The 19,629-nt window shown below is 46.5% G+C and overlaps 1 protein-coding gene across 1 annotated transcript in view; it reads right to left on the bottom strand.

The window, feature by feature from the left end:
- Nucleotides 1-314: 314 nt before the first annotated feature.
- Nucleotides 315-19,629, bottom strand: part of LOC148539663 (uncharacterized) — a 130,772-nt gene continuing 111,457 nt past the window's right edge. Inside the window, exons 2-4 of the mRNA XM_088450986.1 lie at nt 3,619-3,952; nt 3,205-3,330; nt 315-1,207 (exon numbers count right to left, since the gene is read on the bottom strand). Coding sequence (XP_088307112.1) covers nt 315-1,207; nt 3,205-3,330; nt 3,619-3,952 — 1,353 coding nt within the window. The remainder of the gene's footprint in view (nt 1,208-3,204; nt 3,331-3,618; nt 3,953-19,629) is intronic.

Raw genomic sequence — 19,629 nt, 5'->3', positions numbered from 1 at the left:
AAGAATGGGTGGGGGGAATTGGGAAAAAACAGGTGAACTCGGCAAGAGGTAAAATAAAAACCTGCTGAGGGATGGACTATGACCTAATTAAATGATTGAGAATAGCCGTATTGAATCCGTCAGCTCAGGTAAAAATGGTAAAATCCCTCAAGACTCCCATTGCCAGCAATGGCGAGTAGCTAATCCCGAGTAGGATAGACGGGGGCAACAGACAAGACAAGACAGGACAGTACATGAGACAAGACAAAAACCAAGCAAGCATAAAATATAAACGTCACAAGAACAAACTGTGATATGACTTTAAACAGAGGACCTTAATGCCTAGGTCGAATGTAACTTTTATAACTATCAGATTTCCAACGCCCGAGGGCCTTAATTTCCGATGCCGAGAAACCCGCAGCTGCGGGAGAAGTTGCGGCTCCGATCCGAAACGATTGTGTACCAAAATCCTGAGGCGGGAGGCCTAAAACTGATACACACCTCTTCAAAAACCAACCAAACTGGTATTTGGTAAGCGGAGTCCTGTCCAAATGCATGAGCCATGAACCAGGGATGTCCGGCCGTACTAATGCGAAGCGAGTAGCTAGTGCCACAGGGCAGATCTGTTCGTCCTTAGACGGACTCAACGAGATCCACCTGCCCTTACCAGCCTGGTCGGTCTTTGACCGCCGTATCCTACACAGCACAGACCTTTCACTGACTGAGATATCTGAGAGGAGCATGGTGGCATCAACCCATTTGGAAGACGCCACCAGCTCTGATACCCGCAAGGCACCGTGAAAAGCCATCGAAAATGCCAATTGGTTCAGGATTGCTTCGTACTCGGTAAGAGCAATTTCGTGAACTGCCCCCAACACTGCCGGCAGCAAATGAGCATCCACAGGTTTCCTACGGTCAGCTACTGGCCGGGAGACCCGTGCCCAACCTTTTAAAGCCTTCATGATCAAAAAGCTTTTAGTAAAGTCAGGCTGTCCCTTCAACTTACTATAAAATGCAATGCCTGCCAAAGAGCGCGTAACAGAAGCCCTGGATCTGCCAGCCAAACGGAGACTCCAAATAAAAGAAAGCATCGAACGATGCTGACTCTTACCTGCCTGCCTGCTGCTACGGGAATAATCTTCCCATTCATTCCATGCCTGATGGTATGCTCGCAACGTGAAGGAGGCTAGAGACCGTTCTGCTAAGCCCTCCATGCCGGCTCGATCACCTGCCAAACATAAGAGGGGCAAAGCACCGCATCAGTGTCAGCACCAGGGGCCAAAGATCGGAATTTAGCCCACTGAAAACGTGATAACGCATCGGCTTTCTCATTCTCCACCCAAGGAACGTGTCTTGCCTTAAACATGATGTTGCATCGCAAACATGTGAGCACCAGCTGTGCTAGCAAGTGCAAAACCAGCAGGGAAGCCGCGCGTTGGCAATTGATCGCATGGACCACGCCCAGGTTGTCACACCTGATAATGATGCTGCGATTACATAATCGTTCGCCCCAGATTTCAAAAGAAACCATTATGGGGAAGAGTTCGAGAAGGAGCAAGTCCTTAGTCAAACCCTTCGCCACCCATTCCTCAGGCCAACGGCCCACGCACCAGGAGCCATCAAGGTAACAGCTGAACCCCGTGGCTCCTGCTGTGTCAGTGAACAGCTGCAGCCGCAAATTGTCAGCGGCTGGAGACATCCCCAACCGAACGCCATTAAAATCCTGAAGAAGCGAAACCCAAACAGAGAGGTCCAGCTTAATCTCGGAGGATAAAAGTAGCAAATGTCTCGGCTTAGTGACCCCAGCCGAGGCCCTTTCCAGCTTACGCGAAAAAACTCTGCCCATTGGTATGACCTTACAGGCGAAGTTTAACAGGCCCAGGAGGGATTGTGCCTGCTGCAGGGTAATTCTACTGGAACCCGCGCACTCCGCTATGGCATTGCGCAACTTGTCGACCTTATCGAGAGGCAGGCGGCAAGCGCCTGCCGAGGTGTCAATCTCGATACCTAGAAATGACAAGCAAGAGGAAGTGCACTCAGTTTTGTCCGCAGCAACGGGAACTCCAAAATGAAAAAACAGGGCTTGCAAAGAAAACAACAAAAAACTACATCTATCTGAACCAGCAGGGACGACACACAGAAAGTCATCGAGATAGTGGTCTATCCCATGACCACCGCAAGAAAACTCCACGCACTAGTGTAGGAAAGTGCTAAATCGCTCAAAAATGCACAGGACACAGAACATCCCTTAGGCAAGCACTTGTCTATGTAATATCCGTCGTCCAAGCAAAAACCCATAAATCGGAATGACTCTGGGTGTAAAGGCAATAGGCGAAAAGCTGACTCAACATCTATCTTAGCCATCAGAGCGCCCGGACCATAAAACCATAACCATGTCCAAAGCATCATCAAACGACTGGTACACTACCGAGGAATCCTCAACTGGTATAGCATCATTTACTGACGAGCCTGGCGGATAAGACAGATGCTGAATGAGCCTGTATTTTCCTGGAATCTTCTTGGGAACCACGCCCACCGGGGAAATCACAAGATCCCTAATGGGGGTTTCTGCAAAAGGACCCGCCATGCGCCCTAAGCTAACTTCGCCATCGACTTTCTTCCTAAGAATGTGAGGCAACTCAAACGCAGACTTCAAATTCAAATTCCTAGGCGAGCCTCTGTCAACATCCCTGCAAATAGGTAAACAAAAACCCAAACTGAAACCGTTTAACAAAATTTCTGCGTCCTGCAGGACCGGGTACCAACTCAACCATTTTGCTAACGCGGTGACACGGACAGGGGATGGAGCTTTACTTAGCACTAGCGCCTTTCGGTGGCTGAGCAGGCGGCTGCTGGGAACCCGCTTTGAAACACTTGGCAGCTGGGTGGTTACCACCGCATCGCAAGCAGAGGTGACGAAAATGACATTTTCGTCCCTGTGTACAGGAGGCATTATTAAACGCGAAGCATTTCCCTCCAGACGCCTGCTGTTGGCCCTGACGAACCAAACTAGATTTTTGCTCGCGTTGTACCCCTCATACGAAGGACACAAAGGCTGCGTGACCTCCAGCCACACCTCCACGTCCTTCCTCCCTAGATCCACAACCTGTCTGCCATCCTGCTTGCGACGAAATTCTTCGTTGTAAGTGTGCCAAGCCATGCCCCTGGCGGATAACTGCATGCTGTGAATTAAATGCAGATATCTAATGACGTTCAGGTGCTCACCTTGACGCGTCTCCAAATAAGCTGAGAAAATGCAAAAACCGGCCAACCAATTATTGTAATATTTGAACGCCTCTAGAACTATACCGCCTTTTGCCCTGGCTGCCTTAAATGCCTTCTTAGCTTTCTCTGTAAGAGCAAAGATATCCACATAGTCTCCCTTGCAGATCTTAGCGTGGCAAGTCGCCCTTAAACCTCGCAAAACTGTGGTGTTGTCGTAGTGTACGCCTGCGGCACCCTCCTACCCTTTCTCTATATTCTTACGCTTAGGGGTGCGATACCTACGCCTCGAGCGCCGCCTTGCTTCCAAGTTTGCATATTTCATCGCTCGCTTTTGAGCTCTGCAAGCGCTGTCCGCGTTAGAGATAGAGGAAGCAAAAGAAGATGTCAAAGAACTAGAGTCTGAGGAAGACCCACCTGAACTCTCCGATGTCACAGTATCAGAGGAAAATCTGGACGGCCCCTCCCCGACGTCTACGTCAACAAAGTCCCCTTCCTCGAGATCGTCATCTGAAAAAGAAGAAAGGACACCCGCTGCCGCCTCTGCGGCAAGCGACCCAACATCCGCACTGCTCTGACCCAAACCTTGACTCAGTGGTAGGGAAGGTGCGGTAGTCCCTAAACTTTGCGGGGCCAAACTAGGAGAGATAACCCTCAATGCCTGTACCAATTGCTCAATCTCCGACTCTCGCAGAGTTAGCGTTAGCGGGCGCGAAAGTTTGGTTAGGCAAAGGGCCTGCAGGCGGAGCTGCTAAAAATGGAGCAAAGACAGCAGCCAGAGTAGACAAGGCAAAAGTAATGGCTGAGGGTTCTGGCTGCACAGCAGTGGAGGGAGGGGCAGCAACAGGCAAAACTGCAGGGGCTGACTGGGTTTGTGCCATGCTACCAGCACTAGGAGCCTGGGACAAGCTGGCCGCAAGATGGCTGCCCCCTTTACTAAGCCCCGCCCCCCGCTCACTAACATTGCGGGCGCCCCGCTGCGAGCGGGGAACAGGAAGGGCCCTAGGTAAAGCAGAGCCCTGCTGTGCCCTAGATGGAGCTCTGTGCCCCCGCCGGGACCTACTCCTTTTACCAGAGGTTATGGCCCGAGTGTGAGATGGGAGCACATGCCCGCATACAGCTGACGTGGCGCGCTCCCGTCCGCGACTATGAGAAGGAGCCACAGCCGGGCCCGGGCTCAGCTGAGCCGGACGCCGGCTCGAACTCCTCTCTCCAGCCGCAGCGGCGTCAGGGGCAACACCCCCATCAGCGGCAGGGGCCACTGCGCGACGCCGAGCCCCGGATACCACAGCGCCGGGAACAGCATCCCCCAGGCCACTCCCCCATGCCGGCACGGGACCCGCAACAGTGCAAGAGCGCCGCCAGGAGCAGCAGCCGCTGCATCAACCTCAGGGGCCATCCAGCTACGCCAGTCCCTGGCAACAACAGCGCCGGGAGCTGCATCCATCACGTCCACGGCAGAGGCCGCCCTCCTACGCTGGAGCAGGTCCCGCGACATCACCAAAGCGGCGCCATGAGCAGCAGCAGCGGCATCCGCAGCAGGAGCCGCTCCACAACGCCGGGATGGGCCTTGGTCATCCTCAGGATGGATAAAACGGGCAGGAAGGGGCACAGAGCGGCGGGGACGCATGGTAAGAGGTGAGAGGGATGTGGCCAGCAACAGGGATAATAATACAGCGAAATGGACAGTCCAGGAAAGGGAGGGAAAGAAGAATGTGAGGAAAATAAAAGAAGAATATGGAGAGGGATAAATAGGGAGAGATATGTAACAGTAAGGAAAATCAAGCAAAAGGAAAGCACCAATGTAATTAGTATTAACTGTACACTGACAAACTCTGTTACTGACCGGAATCTGGAACAAAGAGGGTTTGGCCCACACTTCAAGCCCATTATATAAAGTTCCTGTTGCAAACCTGCCCCTGACTGCCATAGGCTAACTACCACAAGTAATTTGCATACATGCCGGCCCCCATCCTAGAGGTTTAAAACACCTCTTTTCTTATTTAATCTTTCGGTTTCTCAACTTGGTAGAGAGACTAATTAGGACATGGGAAGCAAGATACAGTGGAAAAAAAATTGTGCAAAAATTATTAATGTAACACAATAAAGGTAATCATTCATTACAGTTTAGTCTTGTTATTCATTTGCCTGTCCATTTTCACTGTATTTACACATTGTACAACGCCATATTCCCCCTATTGGCGACTTCTTGCACTAATTTTTTTTTTTTTGCACGGAATCCTGCTTCTCATGTCCTAATTAGTCTCCCCATCAAATGTGGTGACATTCTGAGTATTAGATCAAGCTAAAGACAGCTCTGAATAGGTGAAGTTCAGTTATGGCCACGCTGTATATAAAAAACAGCAATTAAGTCCTTATAATATTATAAATGAATTGTTATTATCATCTTTAGCAATAATTATATTTTTTAAGCTTTAAATGACCAATGAATTGTTGGTGCACATTTAGAGGTGCACCCAGTCGCCACCGCTGCTGCATCTTTTTGCAGAGCCGTATCGGCAATAATATTCAAATACTAGTTTAAGCCTTCTCCTTGTATTCTAGCCTGCGCAGGAATGTGCAAGCCCTGAGACGCCCACTTATACAGCCCGTGTATGCTGTAACAGTGCTGGTGGTTCTGAGCAATCTACCATAGGCGCACCATCACGTGCATCAGCGACACTTGCACCAACGCTATTGCAGGTACAGTGTCAAAACAAGGCCTGCAACACAAACCCATGTGACAGATTTGTTTCCGTTCACTTTACCCCACCTCCCAGTTACCATCCAGGAACACCCATGGTTTTACCTTGCCATTTCTGATACTAGCGGTCCCTATGCAACAGCACATTTGTGCGAATGCTCAGGGTAACACATGCGCCATATGAGGTTTTCAGAATATTTTGCGCATACGCAGTGGCAGATAATCGCTCATTTACGTGATCATTGTCATTGCATGCACTTAGCATGCACCTTTGAATCAGGCCCTTAGTGATAGCTGCAACCCAGGTTTGTAACAGTGTTATAGTATAGTTCATTGTTAAGGGCATGGCTCTATCCCCTTTGATGTTAGTGACTGATGGTATTTAACATACAGGGCCGTATTCAATTAGCCACGAAAAGTCCCAGACTTTTCGCATGCTGCACTTTTCACCGTCCACGCTGGTTTTCAATGCGGAAAAGTATCGCCCTCGGCCCCGCCTATCTCCGTATTCAATTAAAGATCATCGAAAACGGGACCCGGCGAAACTGTAACATGCGAAAAGTGCTGTCAGCTTTGGGGAAATCAGCCTGACACCCCCCAAAAGATGCACTGACATTGGGGATCACTATAGATCCCCCTGAATAGTCCTGCTGAAGGTATTTGGGGTACTTAATTGATCTCAATAGCTGCTATTTAGCATCTTTGCATAAGTGGTGAAGAATAGCATTTAGAAGGTTTTTTTGGTGAAAATAAGTAGTCCCAGCAAATTTGGGGTACATGAAAATGGGTGCTAGCATATTTTAAAGTTGCTAAAGTGAAGTTTTAAAAACTTTAAAAATTGACCTTCCGCAAGCACCTGCAAACTTAAAAACACCTGGGGCATACTTGGGGACCCCCCCTGGAGTCTATTTCGTTACTTTTTAAGTTTGTCCCCCAACTTTGGACTATTTCACCCCCAAAATGAAAGTCGTTTTTTGGGGTGATCTAAAGAATTTTGTAATCTTTTTTGATGCAGTTTGCCTTTGGGAGACTGTCCCAAGGGTGCAGGGGGGTTTTCCGAAGTTTGCACCCCAAAACCCCAATTCTGCACTTTTTTTCAACTGCTATTCATAGGCAAATCTTGTTCGCCTATTCCAATGCATTGACTTTCCGCACTGGCGAAAAGTCTTTGGATTTGAATACGGGGATAAGCTTCCGCTGGCAAAATGACGTCATCCGCGATACTTTTCTGCGGATTCGGACTTATCGCGGCTAACTGAATATGGCCCTTAGTAAGTTAAAATACACAGCAAATTGACTACTAGGCAAGGAATTTGGCACTAGAGTTGCTATTATCTGTGTGTGTGATCCTATCACTAGGTATCATAGTAACTCGTTGGCATTGCAATTTGTCTATTTTTTTAACAATGCTATTCTCACCTTTCATCCATATTCTACGAGCAGGTTCATCCAAGCTCTAAGTATACTGTGTGTATAGGATTAATCCTCTTTACTCCCCACAGGTGACAATTGTATTGGTTCAGTTGATTAGATGAATTGTTGGGGGAAAGTTACTAAGAATTGTTTTGGTGTGATTTGTTGATATTCAGTGATAAAGGTGTGAGTTTGCAAATTGTGAATTTACTAACGGATAACACACATGGTTATCGCATGTCAAGCATGACTTAGCTCTCCAAATCGTGGCATATCACCATGGGACCAAATATCATTTGATTAATATTGTCATCGATGCAAATCATAAATTTACTAAGAATCGTGTTGGACCAATCTCACACCAAAATTGCAACACATTACATGAAATGAATAGACTACCAAATCAGTGGCGTGTTTGCATGTGCAAACCATTTCAATTAGGATAGTCTAAATCATGATGCTTAAAATAGGCGCACTGCAGCACTGTCTATGATTCCAAAAATGGCTCAGGTAGGCTTTTCTGTCATGTTGGCACAGGCACTTCTTTTATGTTTAGGAAAGATTTTCTTTTATGTTGTCTGCACCAGCTGACTCATCTCTGCCCCTCAAATATCTGTGGAGGGGACATGGCTTTGGCTCTTCTCCTCACACCGATAGTCCAGGGCTTGGCATCCCTGGCTTGAAGCTGAGCTGTTCTAGCCTTGGGATGTCCCCCTTTTTCTTCTCAACTCTGGCCCTTTCAACAATATCGCGGCTCCCAGCTGAACCTTTGCTCAGCACCTGGACCTCCTCACGGACAGCTTATCCCTTCTTGCTTCCTCTTGAGGTAAGTCTCTTTGTCCGCCTCTGCCCATCCCTTCACTGCTTCTTTATGTGGAGGATTGGTTACTTCCTCCTGACTCCTTCTGTCTCCTCCTCCAATCCAGCCCACTAGAAGCCATACTCTCCATGCGAGAGTATGGCTTCATCTCTCACTATAGGCAGATTATGATCACTAATGCAGTTATGTATATAAACCTTGTCCTGCCTTGTATTGTACTGTAAGTCTCTTGTTGTTTGTTCACTTATTTGTCTATGTACTTTGTAAGGCGCTGCGGAACACTTGTGGCATCATATAAATAAAGGATAATAATGATAATAATAATAATAATAATAATACAGGCACCTGACGACGAATCATCCAATGGTCTTGGTTTCTTCCTTCCTTATATAATGTCACATGCCACATCTCCCTCTCTATGCGTGTGTGGCTCTGGCATTTTCTGGCACATTTCTTTGCTCGTGCCCTCCAGCTCCAGCTGAAACCTAACAGATGACAAATTGCCCATATTAAAAGTTCTAAACAATAGTGAAATCCACCATTGTCTGTGAGGTTTTGGTTTAGGACCCAAACCAACCTTTTGTAAATTTACCTCCTGGACTTATTCTGGGTGCCTGGAACAGATCTGTCACCTGAACGGGATCTGGATTTCCTCTGCCCACTATATTGGGCAAATAATTGCTATGCTATGGAGCTCTGTATAATGGGTTCCCTCTCTATGACAGTTCTCCTCTCAATGTCTAGCCTTATCTATAGAGTAGAGTGCATGGCACTCTCCTCTATAACGGGTTTGCTCTCTATGACAGTTCTCCTCTCAATGTCTAGCCTTATCTATAGAGTAGAGTGCATGGCACTCTCCTCTATAACAGGTTCCCTCTCTATGACAGTTCTCCTCTCAATGTCTAGCCTTATCTATAGAGTAGAGTGCATGGCACTCTCCTCTATAATGGGTTCCCTCTCTATGACAGTTCTCCTCTCAATGTCTAGCCTTATCTATAGAGTGTTATGGCACTCTCCTCCTCAATGATGGATCCCCTACCTATGACAGTTCTCTTTATTACAGTTCTCTTCTCCCCAATCACCTTTACTCTCCTGACAGTTCTCCTCTACAGGGCAGCTTTTCCTTTTTTATTCACAATGCCCCCTCAGACTATTCTCTCCTCTGGAATCTTGACTGTGCCTCACCTTTTCTACCATTACATGCGTAAGGAATAGCTAGAATAAGATCCAAGCAAATCTCCATACAGTCATACGCATATGATGCACAGGCAAAGTATGGAGATGCATTTTTTACAAACAAACACACACACACACACACACACACACACACACACACACACATGCACGCACACAAACAGCCTCACATCCAACTGTACATGAGCCCCACAGTGTGTGTGTATTTGCAGCAGTAAATTAATAGCCTTCATTTATTTCCTGTATTGCTAATTATTATTTTGTAACAAAATATCAATAATAATGTATGTAAGATCACTTTTGTAATAATGCAGTATTTTTTTGGATATGTTGCATATAATTACCATTTGGAATTGTATAGACGTAAATGTAATTTCCAAGATAAGGCTAAACTTTAACTTCTGGGAGAAAAGTCTAATTACTAAATTAGAGTAATGTGTAACATAGAATTATGATTACCATGATTTCACAGAAGAGAGGATGAAAGGGACACTAAATTCTGCAATATGACAGGACCTAGAGAGTTCTGTTTAACCATTTAACTACCATGGTTGCATGCGATTGCAGCCAGCTGGGCTTTCCATGACACAAATGCACCCTAATGCAACCATTCTAACCTGTTTCATCTCCCAGCATTTAAAAAAGAATCCATCCATGTGCAGTGAAGATATTAACTTCAGCATGAGCATGGGCGTCGGGGGAGCGCCGTTCTGACTAACCGAGCAGACCACACACAGTGTGTGTATCACTCAAAACTCACGCAACTCTCATCGCAGGAATCCTTGCAGGTGGTGTCAAACAGACTTTGACGCCACCTGCAAGGATCACTGTGGCACATGTCACATGACTTTTGAATGAGTGTGAGATACTGCTTTTTGCCATAGAGGTAGTATGCACTGTAGCAACACAACACAACATACCCCTGCTCCAGTGACGTGAAGTAAGGTAAATGGCTGGGGAGGCACTGGCTGGTATCAGAGCAGATTTACAGATACATATATGAACCCGAGGGTTCATGAGGGCATTATACAAAGGTGCAGCAGTATATAGTGCTGGAAATTTGATGTGTTTTGATCAGAGATGTGCGGAATAGATAGACAGGGGAGACAGTGCCTCACCTGCCATACACTTTTTACTCCAGAGTTTTGACTATAAAAATTATTAGAATAATATAAAGAAGATAATTTTTATATTTTATTTTACATTTTTCTTATAATTTTTATAGTCAAAACTCTGTAGTATGCCTAAGTATGACAAGAAAGGCTCTGCCTCACCTGCCTCACCTGACCGCACATCACTGCCCAGCTTCTCTCCCTGCCTGATGCTTTTTTGCTGGGCACCTCCCAGGTGTAAGAAAGCAGTATGCTTCTGCATTGTGTCCTCACTGTGCATACATTCTGGGAACTGGGCCCAGAGTCTGCAAGAATGTTTGACCTCCAACATGATGTGCTCCTGTACATGAGACTACAGCTATCTTCACTTAGTACTGTGAGAGTGAAAGGGTGGGAGACAGAAGTCTACTACTGAGTTCATATAAGATACTGTCACGGCTACAGACTCTTGAGACTCCTGAGGAGAAATAGGCTTAACAGATGGTACAAAGTGAGGGGGTTTAAGGAATGACCTTCTCATGAAATAGCACCGGCACACAATGTTAAAAGTAAACAAGATTTATTCAAAGATAAGACTGTGCTGAAAAGTTCTAGATACTTAAGCATAAAGTCTCCATAAAGCAAAGTTCAGATTATCACAACAAGCAGGTGTCAGGATAGCCACGCAACAACTAAAGTTCATATAGCAGAAAGTTCCTATCATACCAACTAACAGGTGCGGAGTTGAACTCCGTGAGGTGATGAAGATCCGGTATGGGGCTGTGCCCCTAGATGTGACAAAGATCCGGTATGAAGTAGTGCGGGGTTGAGCCCCGAGAGGTAACTGAAAATCCGGTATGGAGGGGTGCGGGGTTGAGCTCCAGGACATGACTGAAAACTGGTATGGAGTTGAGCCCCAAGGTGCAAAGGAGATCTGGTATGAGGAGGTGATGGGGTTGAACCCCAAAACGTGATGGAGGTCCGGTGTGGAAAGGTGCAGGGTTGAGCCCTGAAGTGCAGTGAAGATCCGGTATGGGTTGGATCCCCAAGACGTGATGGAGGTCCGGTGTGAAGAGGTGCAGGGTTGAGCCCTGAGATGAGGCAGAGGGCTGGAGTGAAGAGGTGCAGGGTTGAGCCCTGAGATGAGGCAGAGGTCCGAAGTGAAGAAACTTTTATGATGCAGTTGACAACTGTTAGTTGAAGGTAAACATGAAGAGATCATGAAACGGCAGCAAAGCTAGGCTAGTAGTACTGCAGAGAATACCAGCAGAGTTAGGTTTAGTATTGCAGCAGAGAGTTCAGTAGCAGTGCTGGGATCTGTAGTGCTGTCAAGCATCTGTAGCAGAACCGGGCAAAGAGAGTCCATAGCATATATCAAGTACAGCGAGTATCTGGCAGGAGTCCAAGGAAGAACCTGAAGGTAACGTTGCACAGACAACAATGCTCAGTTAGTAACAGACTCATACCAGATACATGAAATCCATTGGAAGTGTTAAAGCATGTGACCCAGACAGAACCAGGTTTAGAAAACCAAGTAATCACAGACCCCAGCAAGCAGACGATGCCCAAGGAATAGAGGATCACTTTAATTCTCTGTATACTCCATGCGATACATGCCAGCAGCCCAGAAGGATACTCAAGCAACCACAACGGAACCTTGGCAAGTGTAGTTTATCTTTAAACAGGGATACTGTTTGGGTTCTGACAGTTAGCAACATACACTCATCGGCTGGTGAGCTGTATAGAACCCTGGTATGCTCAAGCTCTGCTCCAGTACCAGTGTACATGTAACAGTGAGTATGGCTGTACCTGCTATACCAATCAATATACCAACAACACTGGTTAAGTATCTGGGCTGTTCACAGTTTAAGTCATCCGTTAGTGTGTGCCTATTTAACTGTGCAATATCGACACCTGCACACACATAATTGCACTCCCAGTGTAAGTATTAGATATGGATGAGATGTAGCTGGCTATGTGTGGCCACGATCGTCATGCCACCACTGCCCCATTAAAATCTCTTCCACAGCCCTCTTTGTTATCACCAGTGCCTCTGCTCCCTCCCCACCTTTAGCTCTGCTTCCTTCCCCACTGTTGCCTACACCCCCTCTCACCAGTGCTTCTGTCCCCCTTCTCACTTGTACCTCTGCCCCATTCCCATCTGCACCTCTACCTCTTTCCCCACTGGTACCTCTGTCCCCTCCCCATCAGTACCTCTGTCTCCCTCCCCACTTGTACCTCTGCTCCTCCTTACCCGTTCCTCAGAATGCCTCCCCACTTGTGCCTCGCTCTGTCCACTTCACCAACTGTACTTTTACCCCTGACCCTCACTACCAGTGCCTCTGCATCCCATGTGGATCCATGAGTCAGAAGAGGATCTCACAGGAGTAATGCCCAACACAGAAAGTGTAGCAGCCATTCCAGAATTCGCAGTGTCTGATTGTGGAGACATCAGAGTACCCAGCAGGGAAGAAGTCACAGGAGCAGCACAGGGGAGTCCTAACCAGGACAAGAAGACAACGTGTAGATCAGGTGAGCTGTCTGTGAAAGGTGTGTGTGTGGGGGGGGGTTGAAAGTTAGTCCCGCATACCAATTATCAAGACCCTGTTCATGCCCATGATCCTATCCTGCCCATTGTGTTTGCGAGCAGTATCTGGAATACCAACAGCCCCATGTTAGGTAGCAAATCTGCAACTGAAAAGTCTCAGATAACAATACGTAATACACTCCACCTGGTTGCCACTCATTAGTCTCTAAATTGTGACCACACATGCATGGAGATCCACGTGACTTCAGATTCTCGCATATAAGGGGCATCATGGGTGTAGCTAGAACTTTGTGTGCCCCATAGCAAACTTTTGAATGGTTTCCCAAAGCTTGGTGAGAGACACATGCTTTTTTTTTTAATTGACTACTGGATAAACTAGCTCCCTTCAAAGCCTGGGGTGGGCAACATACCCGGGCAGTATTACCAGGGGCGCTGAGAGCCGCGCCGTTCCTGGGGAAGGGGGCTTGGCCTAATCACAGGGAGGAGTGTCCACACCCCCTTCGGACAGGGAGGGGCATGCCGTGACCCCCCCAGCCCGGTGCAAAGTGATCAGTGTGATCACTCCCCTCCAGATATAGGAGACTGCTGCGGCTGCTGCGGCTACTGCTCAGCAGCTGCGAGCATTCTTCCACTGCAGCCAGCACACAGCAGCATGTGTTGGGCTGCTATGAAGTAAATGGGGGGAGGGTCCGGGCCAGACCAGGGCGCCGGCCAGGCCTCTCCAGCAAGCCCAGGCCCCGGTAATTAGTACCCGCTCCTTTCCCCTCTCGGCACCCCTGGGTATTCCTGAATGTGCCAGATAAAATATAGTTAAACTCAGACCCCTCCACATGCCCCTTATATGCCATCAGACTTCTCCACCTGCCCTGTATGCTGTGTGCCATGTAATCAGAGAATTAGAGAATGTGATTGGCTATATGCAGTTTCAAAAATATAGCTTAAAAGTTCATTTTTGCTATAAAACCTGTACACAGAGGTGCAGCATGGAGCCCTGGCACCCAGAGCAAGCACATGCCATGATGAAAAAGGAGGAAAGATAAGGAGGATAACGAGAGATGATGGGAGAAATGAATGAAGATGGGCAACTTGGAAGAATTCATAAAAAATTTGGTTGTGAATGGAACAGAGAAAAAATGGTGAGTTGAGGCAAATGGTAGAAGACATGGGATGATAGAATATGATAAAAGCGGTAAAGAAAAGACACCCACAATCAGGGGTGGACTGGGACTAAAATAGGCCCTGGCTTTTAAAACACACAGGCCCACCTCGGGTCAGCATCTGGCTCCTGGCATAGGCTCCTCCCCTTACTATAATGACTCCTCCCACTTCTTAGTTTATGCTCTTACAAATATAATTATTAGAACAACATACAAGCATACATCATACTCTGCATTAAAATACACACAACAGAACATATTCTACATGGGACTCAAACATGTGCCATAGTCAGACATTTGTTATTTGGTTGGTTCTGTTAGATAAAACTGGCACTTCATTGGGGTAGGTCACACACGAAAGAAAATGGAGGCATTTCCCAATTGACCAAGCCCTAGTTTAGCAGTTGTACAGGATTAGATAGTGTTCACTGCAGGATTTTTTTAGGGCAGGGGGTTCTGAACAAAGAGGAGGATACTTCTGTACACACCAAAGCAGAGCCGTAACTACACATTTTTCTGCCCTGTACATATAGAGCAATGGTGCCACCATCCACAATTGAATAAAAAAGACAGGTGTGGTCTTGCTGGGAAGGGGAGTGACCACACAATAGTAGCCCCAATTCAAATTATGCCATAAAGTAATGCCCCTTGATCACATAACACCTCACAGTAGTGTCCATTTGTCACATTACACCGAACAGTAGTGTACCATAGTCACATTACACCGCACAGTAGAGCCCATTCACATTATGCCACACAGTACAGTAGTACTCATTATAAGCATTATGCCACACAGTAGTGTGCCTTATAACACATTATGCCATGCAGTAGCTGTGCCTTATAACACATTATGCCATGCAGTAGTTGTGCCCTTTATACTTGCCACACAGTAATGCCCCTATAACACATTATGAAATACAGTAATGTCCCTTATAACACATTGTGCCACACAGCTCTCCCCCTAAACCATATCCCTAACACAGCTCTCCCCCTGAAACCATATCCCTCACACAGCTCTCCCTCTCAGACCATATCCCTCACACTCCTCCATCATCACTTGCTCCCTGTCACTGATATGGGCCTTCGGAGTCCGCCCGCGTGGGTCTTATCCTTTCACGGCGGCTTTGGGCTCTTTATGTGGCAAGAGAGACAGACACAGGATGATGTCACCACATTGTCTCATTCCTGCCAGCACAATGGAAGGGGGACTGAGGAAGGCGGGCTAAAGGTACGTACACACTAGGCGATCAGGAAAGACAGTACCGTAATCGTAATCGTACCGTCGTTCCTGATCCCCTGTAGTGTCTGCACTGAACGATCAGTCGTTCAGTGCAGGCACTGTCCCTCATTCCTGAACATGCCAATCTGTCGTTATTGTCAGATTGTGCTGCATGTTCAGGCGATGGACAATGTCGGAAACGACCAGCGGGAGTGCGCATCGCTGGTCGTTTCCGACATGAAAGTGCACGATTTGTGCACGATTACTGAGCAACTGCACGATTACGATGTCGTAATCGTGCAGTCGCTCAGTAATATCGCCCAGTGTGTACCCACCATTAGTGTCTAGTGTCGCATGCCAGCCACATCTATTGATGTTGGATGTACAGCTACGGCAGGTGGCATGCAGTCTCCTTCAATCTGGCAGCCACAGCACTGCCTATACACACTGCTGCCACTCCCCTCCCACGGCAGCCTTTCTGGAATTTGCCAAAACTGCCAGATGGGCAGTCATATCAAAAGAGTGATAGAGAGCCAGATGAGGAGACAGAGGTGCACACACACAGTTAGAGGCAGGCACACAAATGGAGAAAGAGAAAAGAACACAGACAAAGAAAGAGGAGATTGAGAGGAAGGGCAGGGGGAGACAGAGACAATAGAAGGGGAAAGAAAATGACCCAGATGGAAAGAGTGACCGGCATAAACATAGAAATGAGGACCTGATTCAACAGTGCACACTAGTGCACTGTTGAATGCAGATTCCCGATGCTCGGGAATATGCACAGGAGAATGACCCATTCTGCGCATGTGGAGAACGGGTGTGCGATCCTGCTCGCAGACTGGCAGCAGACTGTCAGTAATTGACAGTCTGCTGCCGTTTGTGGGCAGGGAGGCGATGGCATCCATTTCCTGAAACGGAGACGTGTCACCGCCGTTGGAGGGGGGCGAAGAGGTCAGGATCTCCGTCGGCTGATGGAGATTTCCTGGCCTCTTTCTCTCAACTGCGGCGGCCAGCTGCGTGACCCCATGGGTCACCTTAGCCGGCCGATGTTTCGCAGATTATCCGATGATGCATTGGATAACGCAGCTCGGATAAGTAATGCACAGGGGGCGTGATGCCTCCTGCTGCATTACTATATCTGCAAGGATCTGTGTGTAGCTTTGCAATTACGATCCTTGCTGAATTAGGCCCTGAGAGTCAAGCTGGCATAGACAGGTGAAGAGTATATAAACTAGCATTTATGGGTAGAACGATTGGTAGAGAGGCTGGCACCGACATTGAAAAGGAATATAGGGGGGTACACACAAGGGAAGGGGAGAGAGGCTGGCACAGACTTAGGAGAGGATAAGAAAGGGTGGCATGGGTCTTTGTATGATTGTATTAATTTTGCTCATCAACGATGAGCCAAGAGCATCTCTAGATTAATCTGGCTCCAAACATCAGTTAAATATATTCTCAAAAAACCAAAGATATGCCAGAGACAATTTACTTCCTATCAGTGCAAGTTAAGACATTAAGTGGCAATTCTACTTCCATTAGCTACATTTGGCAAATATACAACTATTTAAGGCATTGTCAATAACTATTTTGCAATTAAATATGTGTACTGATACTTTATTAAATTGCCCTTTTCAAGACAGCATAATAAACTGGAAGCTCACTTTGCAGACATTATGTCAAAAATTAAATTATTAAGGCATTTGTTTATAACAAAAAGTAATTCACAGTAATTTACAAAGTAATATATTTGATTGCCAAAATTGTAAGCACAAGCCAGTTCCTACAATATCACAGTATGAAGAGCTAGTATAATTACATTTGAGACTCATATTTCAATGCCAAAGGAAAAAAATTTTCATGGCTATTGCCCCCTGATACAAATGACTTCCTCCTGCCCCTACTCCCTCCACTATGCATAATTGCATGTAGTAATGTAATTTAGAATGTAAGCTCATATGAGCAGGGCCCTCTTCCCTCATGTGCTTTTCCACCCCTTACTTGTACTATCACCTACTCCATACTCCCCACGGCAACTACCTTTTGGTTTCTGTCGCTTCCTGCTTATTTGAGTTTTATGACCACTAATGCAGCAATGTTTATAAACCATGTCCTTGTACTGCAATGATTTTTACTGTAAGTTACTTGATTTCTTGATTTGCTAATTCTGTTTCTACTTACAGTCAGGTCCATAAATATTGGGACATTGACAGAATTTTCATATTTTGGTCTCTATTCACCACCACAAGCTTTGAAATGAAACAAACAAGATGTGCTTTAACTTCAGACTTTGAGATTTAATTTGAGGGTAATTACATCCAAATCAGGTGAATGGTGTAGAAATTACAACGGTTTCTATATGTGCCTCCCACTTTTTAAGGGGCCAAAACTAATGGGACAAACTAAACAATCCTAAATCTAACTTTCACTTTTTAATACTTTGTTGCAAATCCTTTGCAGGCAATTATAGCCTGAAGTCTGGAACGCATAGACATCACCAGACGATGGGTTTCATCCCTGGTGATGCTCTGCCAGGCCTCTACTGCAAATGTCTTCAGTTCCTGCTTGTTCTTGGGGCATTTTCCCTTCAGTTTTGTCTTCATCAAGTGAAATGCATGCTCTATCGGATTCAGGTCAGGGGATTGACTTGGCCATTGCATAACATTCCACTTTTTAGCCTTAAAAAACTCTTTGGTTGCTTTTGCAGTATGCTCCGGGTCATTGTCCATCTGCACTGTGAAGCGCTGTCCAATGAGTTCTGAAGCATTTGACTGAATATGAGCATATAATATTGCCCGAAACACTTCAGAATTTATTCTGCTGCTTTTGTCAGCAGTTGCATCATCAATAAATACAAGGGAACCAGGTCCACTGGCAGCCATACATGCCCACGCCATGACACTACCACCACCATGCTTCACTGATGAGGTGGTATGTTTTGGATCATGAGCAGTTCCTTTCCTTCTCTTCTCTTCCCATCACTCTGGTACAAGTTGATCTTTGTCTCATCTGTCAATAGGATGTTGTTCCAGAACTGTAATGGCTTTTTTAGATGTTGTTTGGCAAACTCTAATCTGGTCTTCCTGTTTTTGTGGCTCACCAATGGTTTGCATCTTGTGGTGAAACCTCTATATTCACTCTTGTGAAGTCTTCTCTTGATTGTTGACTTTGACACATATACATCTACCTCCTGGAGAGTGTTCTTGATTTGGCCAACTGTTGTGAAGGGGTTTTTCTTCACCAGGTAAATAATTCTTTTGTCATCCACCACAGTTGTTTTCCGTGGTCTTCCGGGTCTTTTGGTGTTGCTGAGCTCTCCGGTGCATTCTTTCTTTTTAAGAATGTTCCAAACAGTTGATTTGGCCACACCTAATGTTTTTGCTATCTCTCTGATGGGTTTGTTTTGATTTTTCAGCCTAATGCTGGCTTGCTTCACTGATAGTGACAGCTCTTTGGATCTCATATTGAGAGTCGACAGCAACTGATTCCAAATGCAAATGTCACACCTAGAATCAACTCCAGACCTTTTACCTGCTTAATTGATAATGAAATAACGAGGGAATAGCCCACACCTGTCCATGAAATAGCTTTTGAGTTGATAGTCCCATTACTTTTGGCCCCTTAAAAGTGGGAGGCACATATTGAAACCGTTGTAATTCCTACACCGTTCACCCGATTTGGATGTAATTACCCTCAAATTAAATCTGAAAGTCTGCAGTTAAAGCACATCTTGTTTGTTTCATTTCAAAACCATTGTGTTGGTGAATAGAGGCCAAAATCTGAAAATTCTGTCAATGTCCCAATATTTATGGACCTGACTGTATGTACTGTGGGCCTGATTCAAACCTCTTCGCAAGTGGGTCAATGGTGGGCCAGTGCGCTAAAGCGAGCCCCAAGGCGAGCGCAAAAAGCACTCGCTCCAGCGCTCGCATCCAAAAGGGGCGGCTGTTGATGTTGATCGACAGCTCGCCCCGTTTGGAAGACGGGGCGCTGCAAACGGAGGCGTTCCTGCAGGAATGCCTGCTGTTTGTGGGCGGTCCAACTGACATCACTCGTGATGTCAGTAGGTGGACTTCCTGCTCTACTAGAGCAGGAAGTCCACTGGGGCTTGTGGCCACGAGACCCTACCGTAAGGGTCTCGTCACAAGCCCGACGGTCGCGATGGTCTTGACCATCGCAACCATCACCTGGCCACTTGCATACCCCCCTACTGTGAAAACAGTTTCCACTTGGAAATAAGAAGCCCTTGTTCGGCTGTTCAGCATGTGAGTCAGTGCTTGCATGA

The sequence above is a fragment of the Taudactylus pleione genome, unplaced genomic scaffold (genome assembly GCF_031769625.1).
Source record: "Taudactylus pleione unplaced genomic scaffold, aTauple2 ptg000022l, whole genome shotgun sequence".
Lineage (NCBI taxonomy): Eukaryota > Metazoa > Chordata > Amphibia > Anura > Myobatrachidae > Taudactylus > Taudactylus pleione.
The sequence above is the reverse complement of the archived record's forward strand: the minus strand, read 5'-3'. Positions and strand labels throughout refer to the sequence as shown.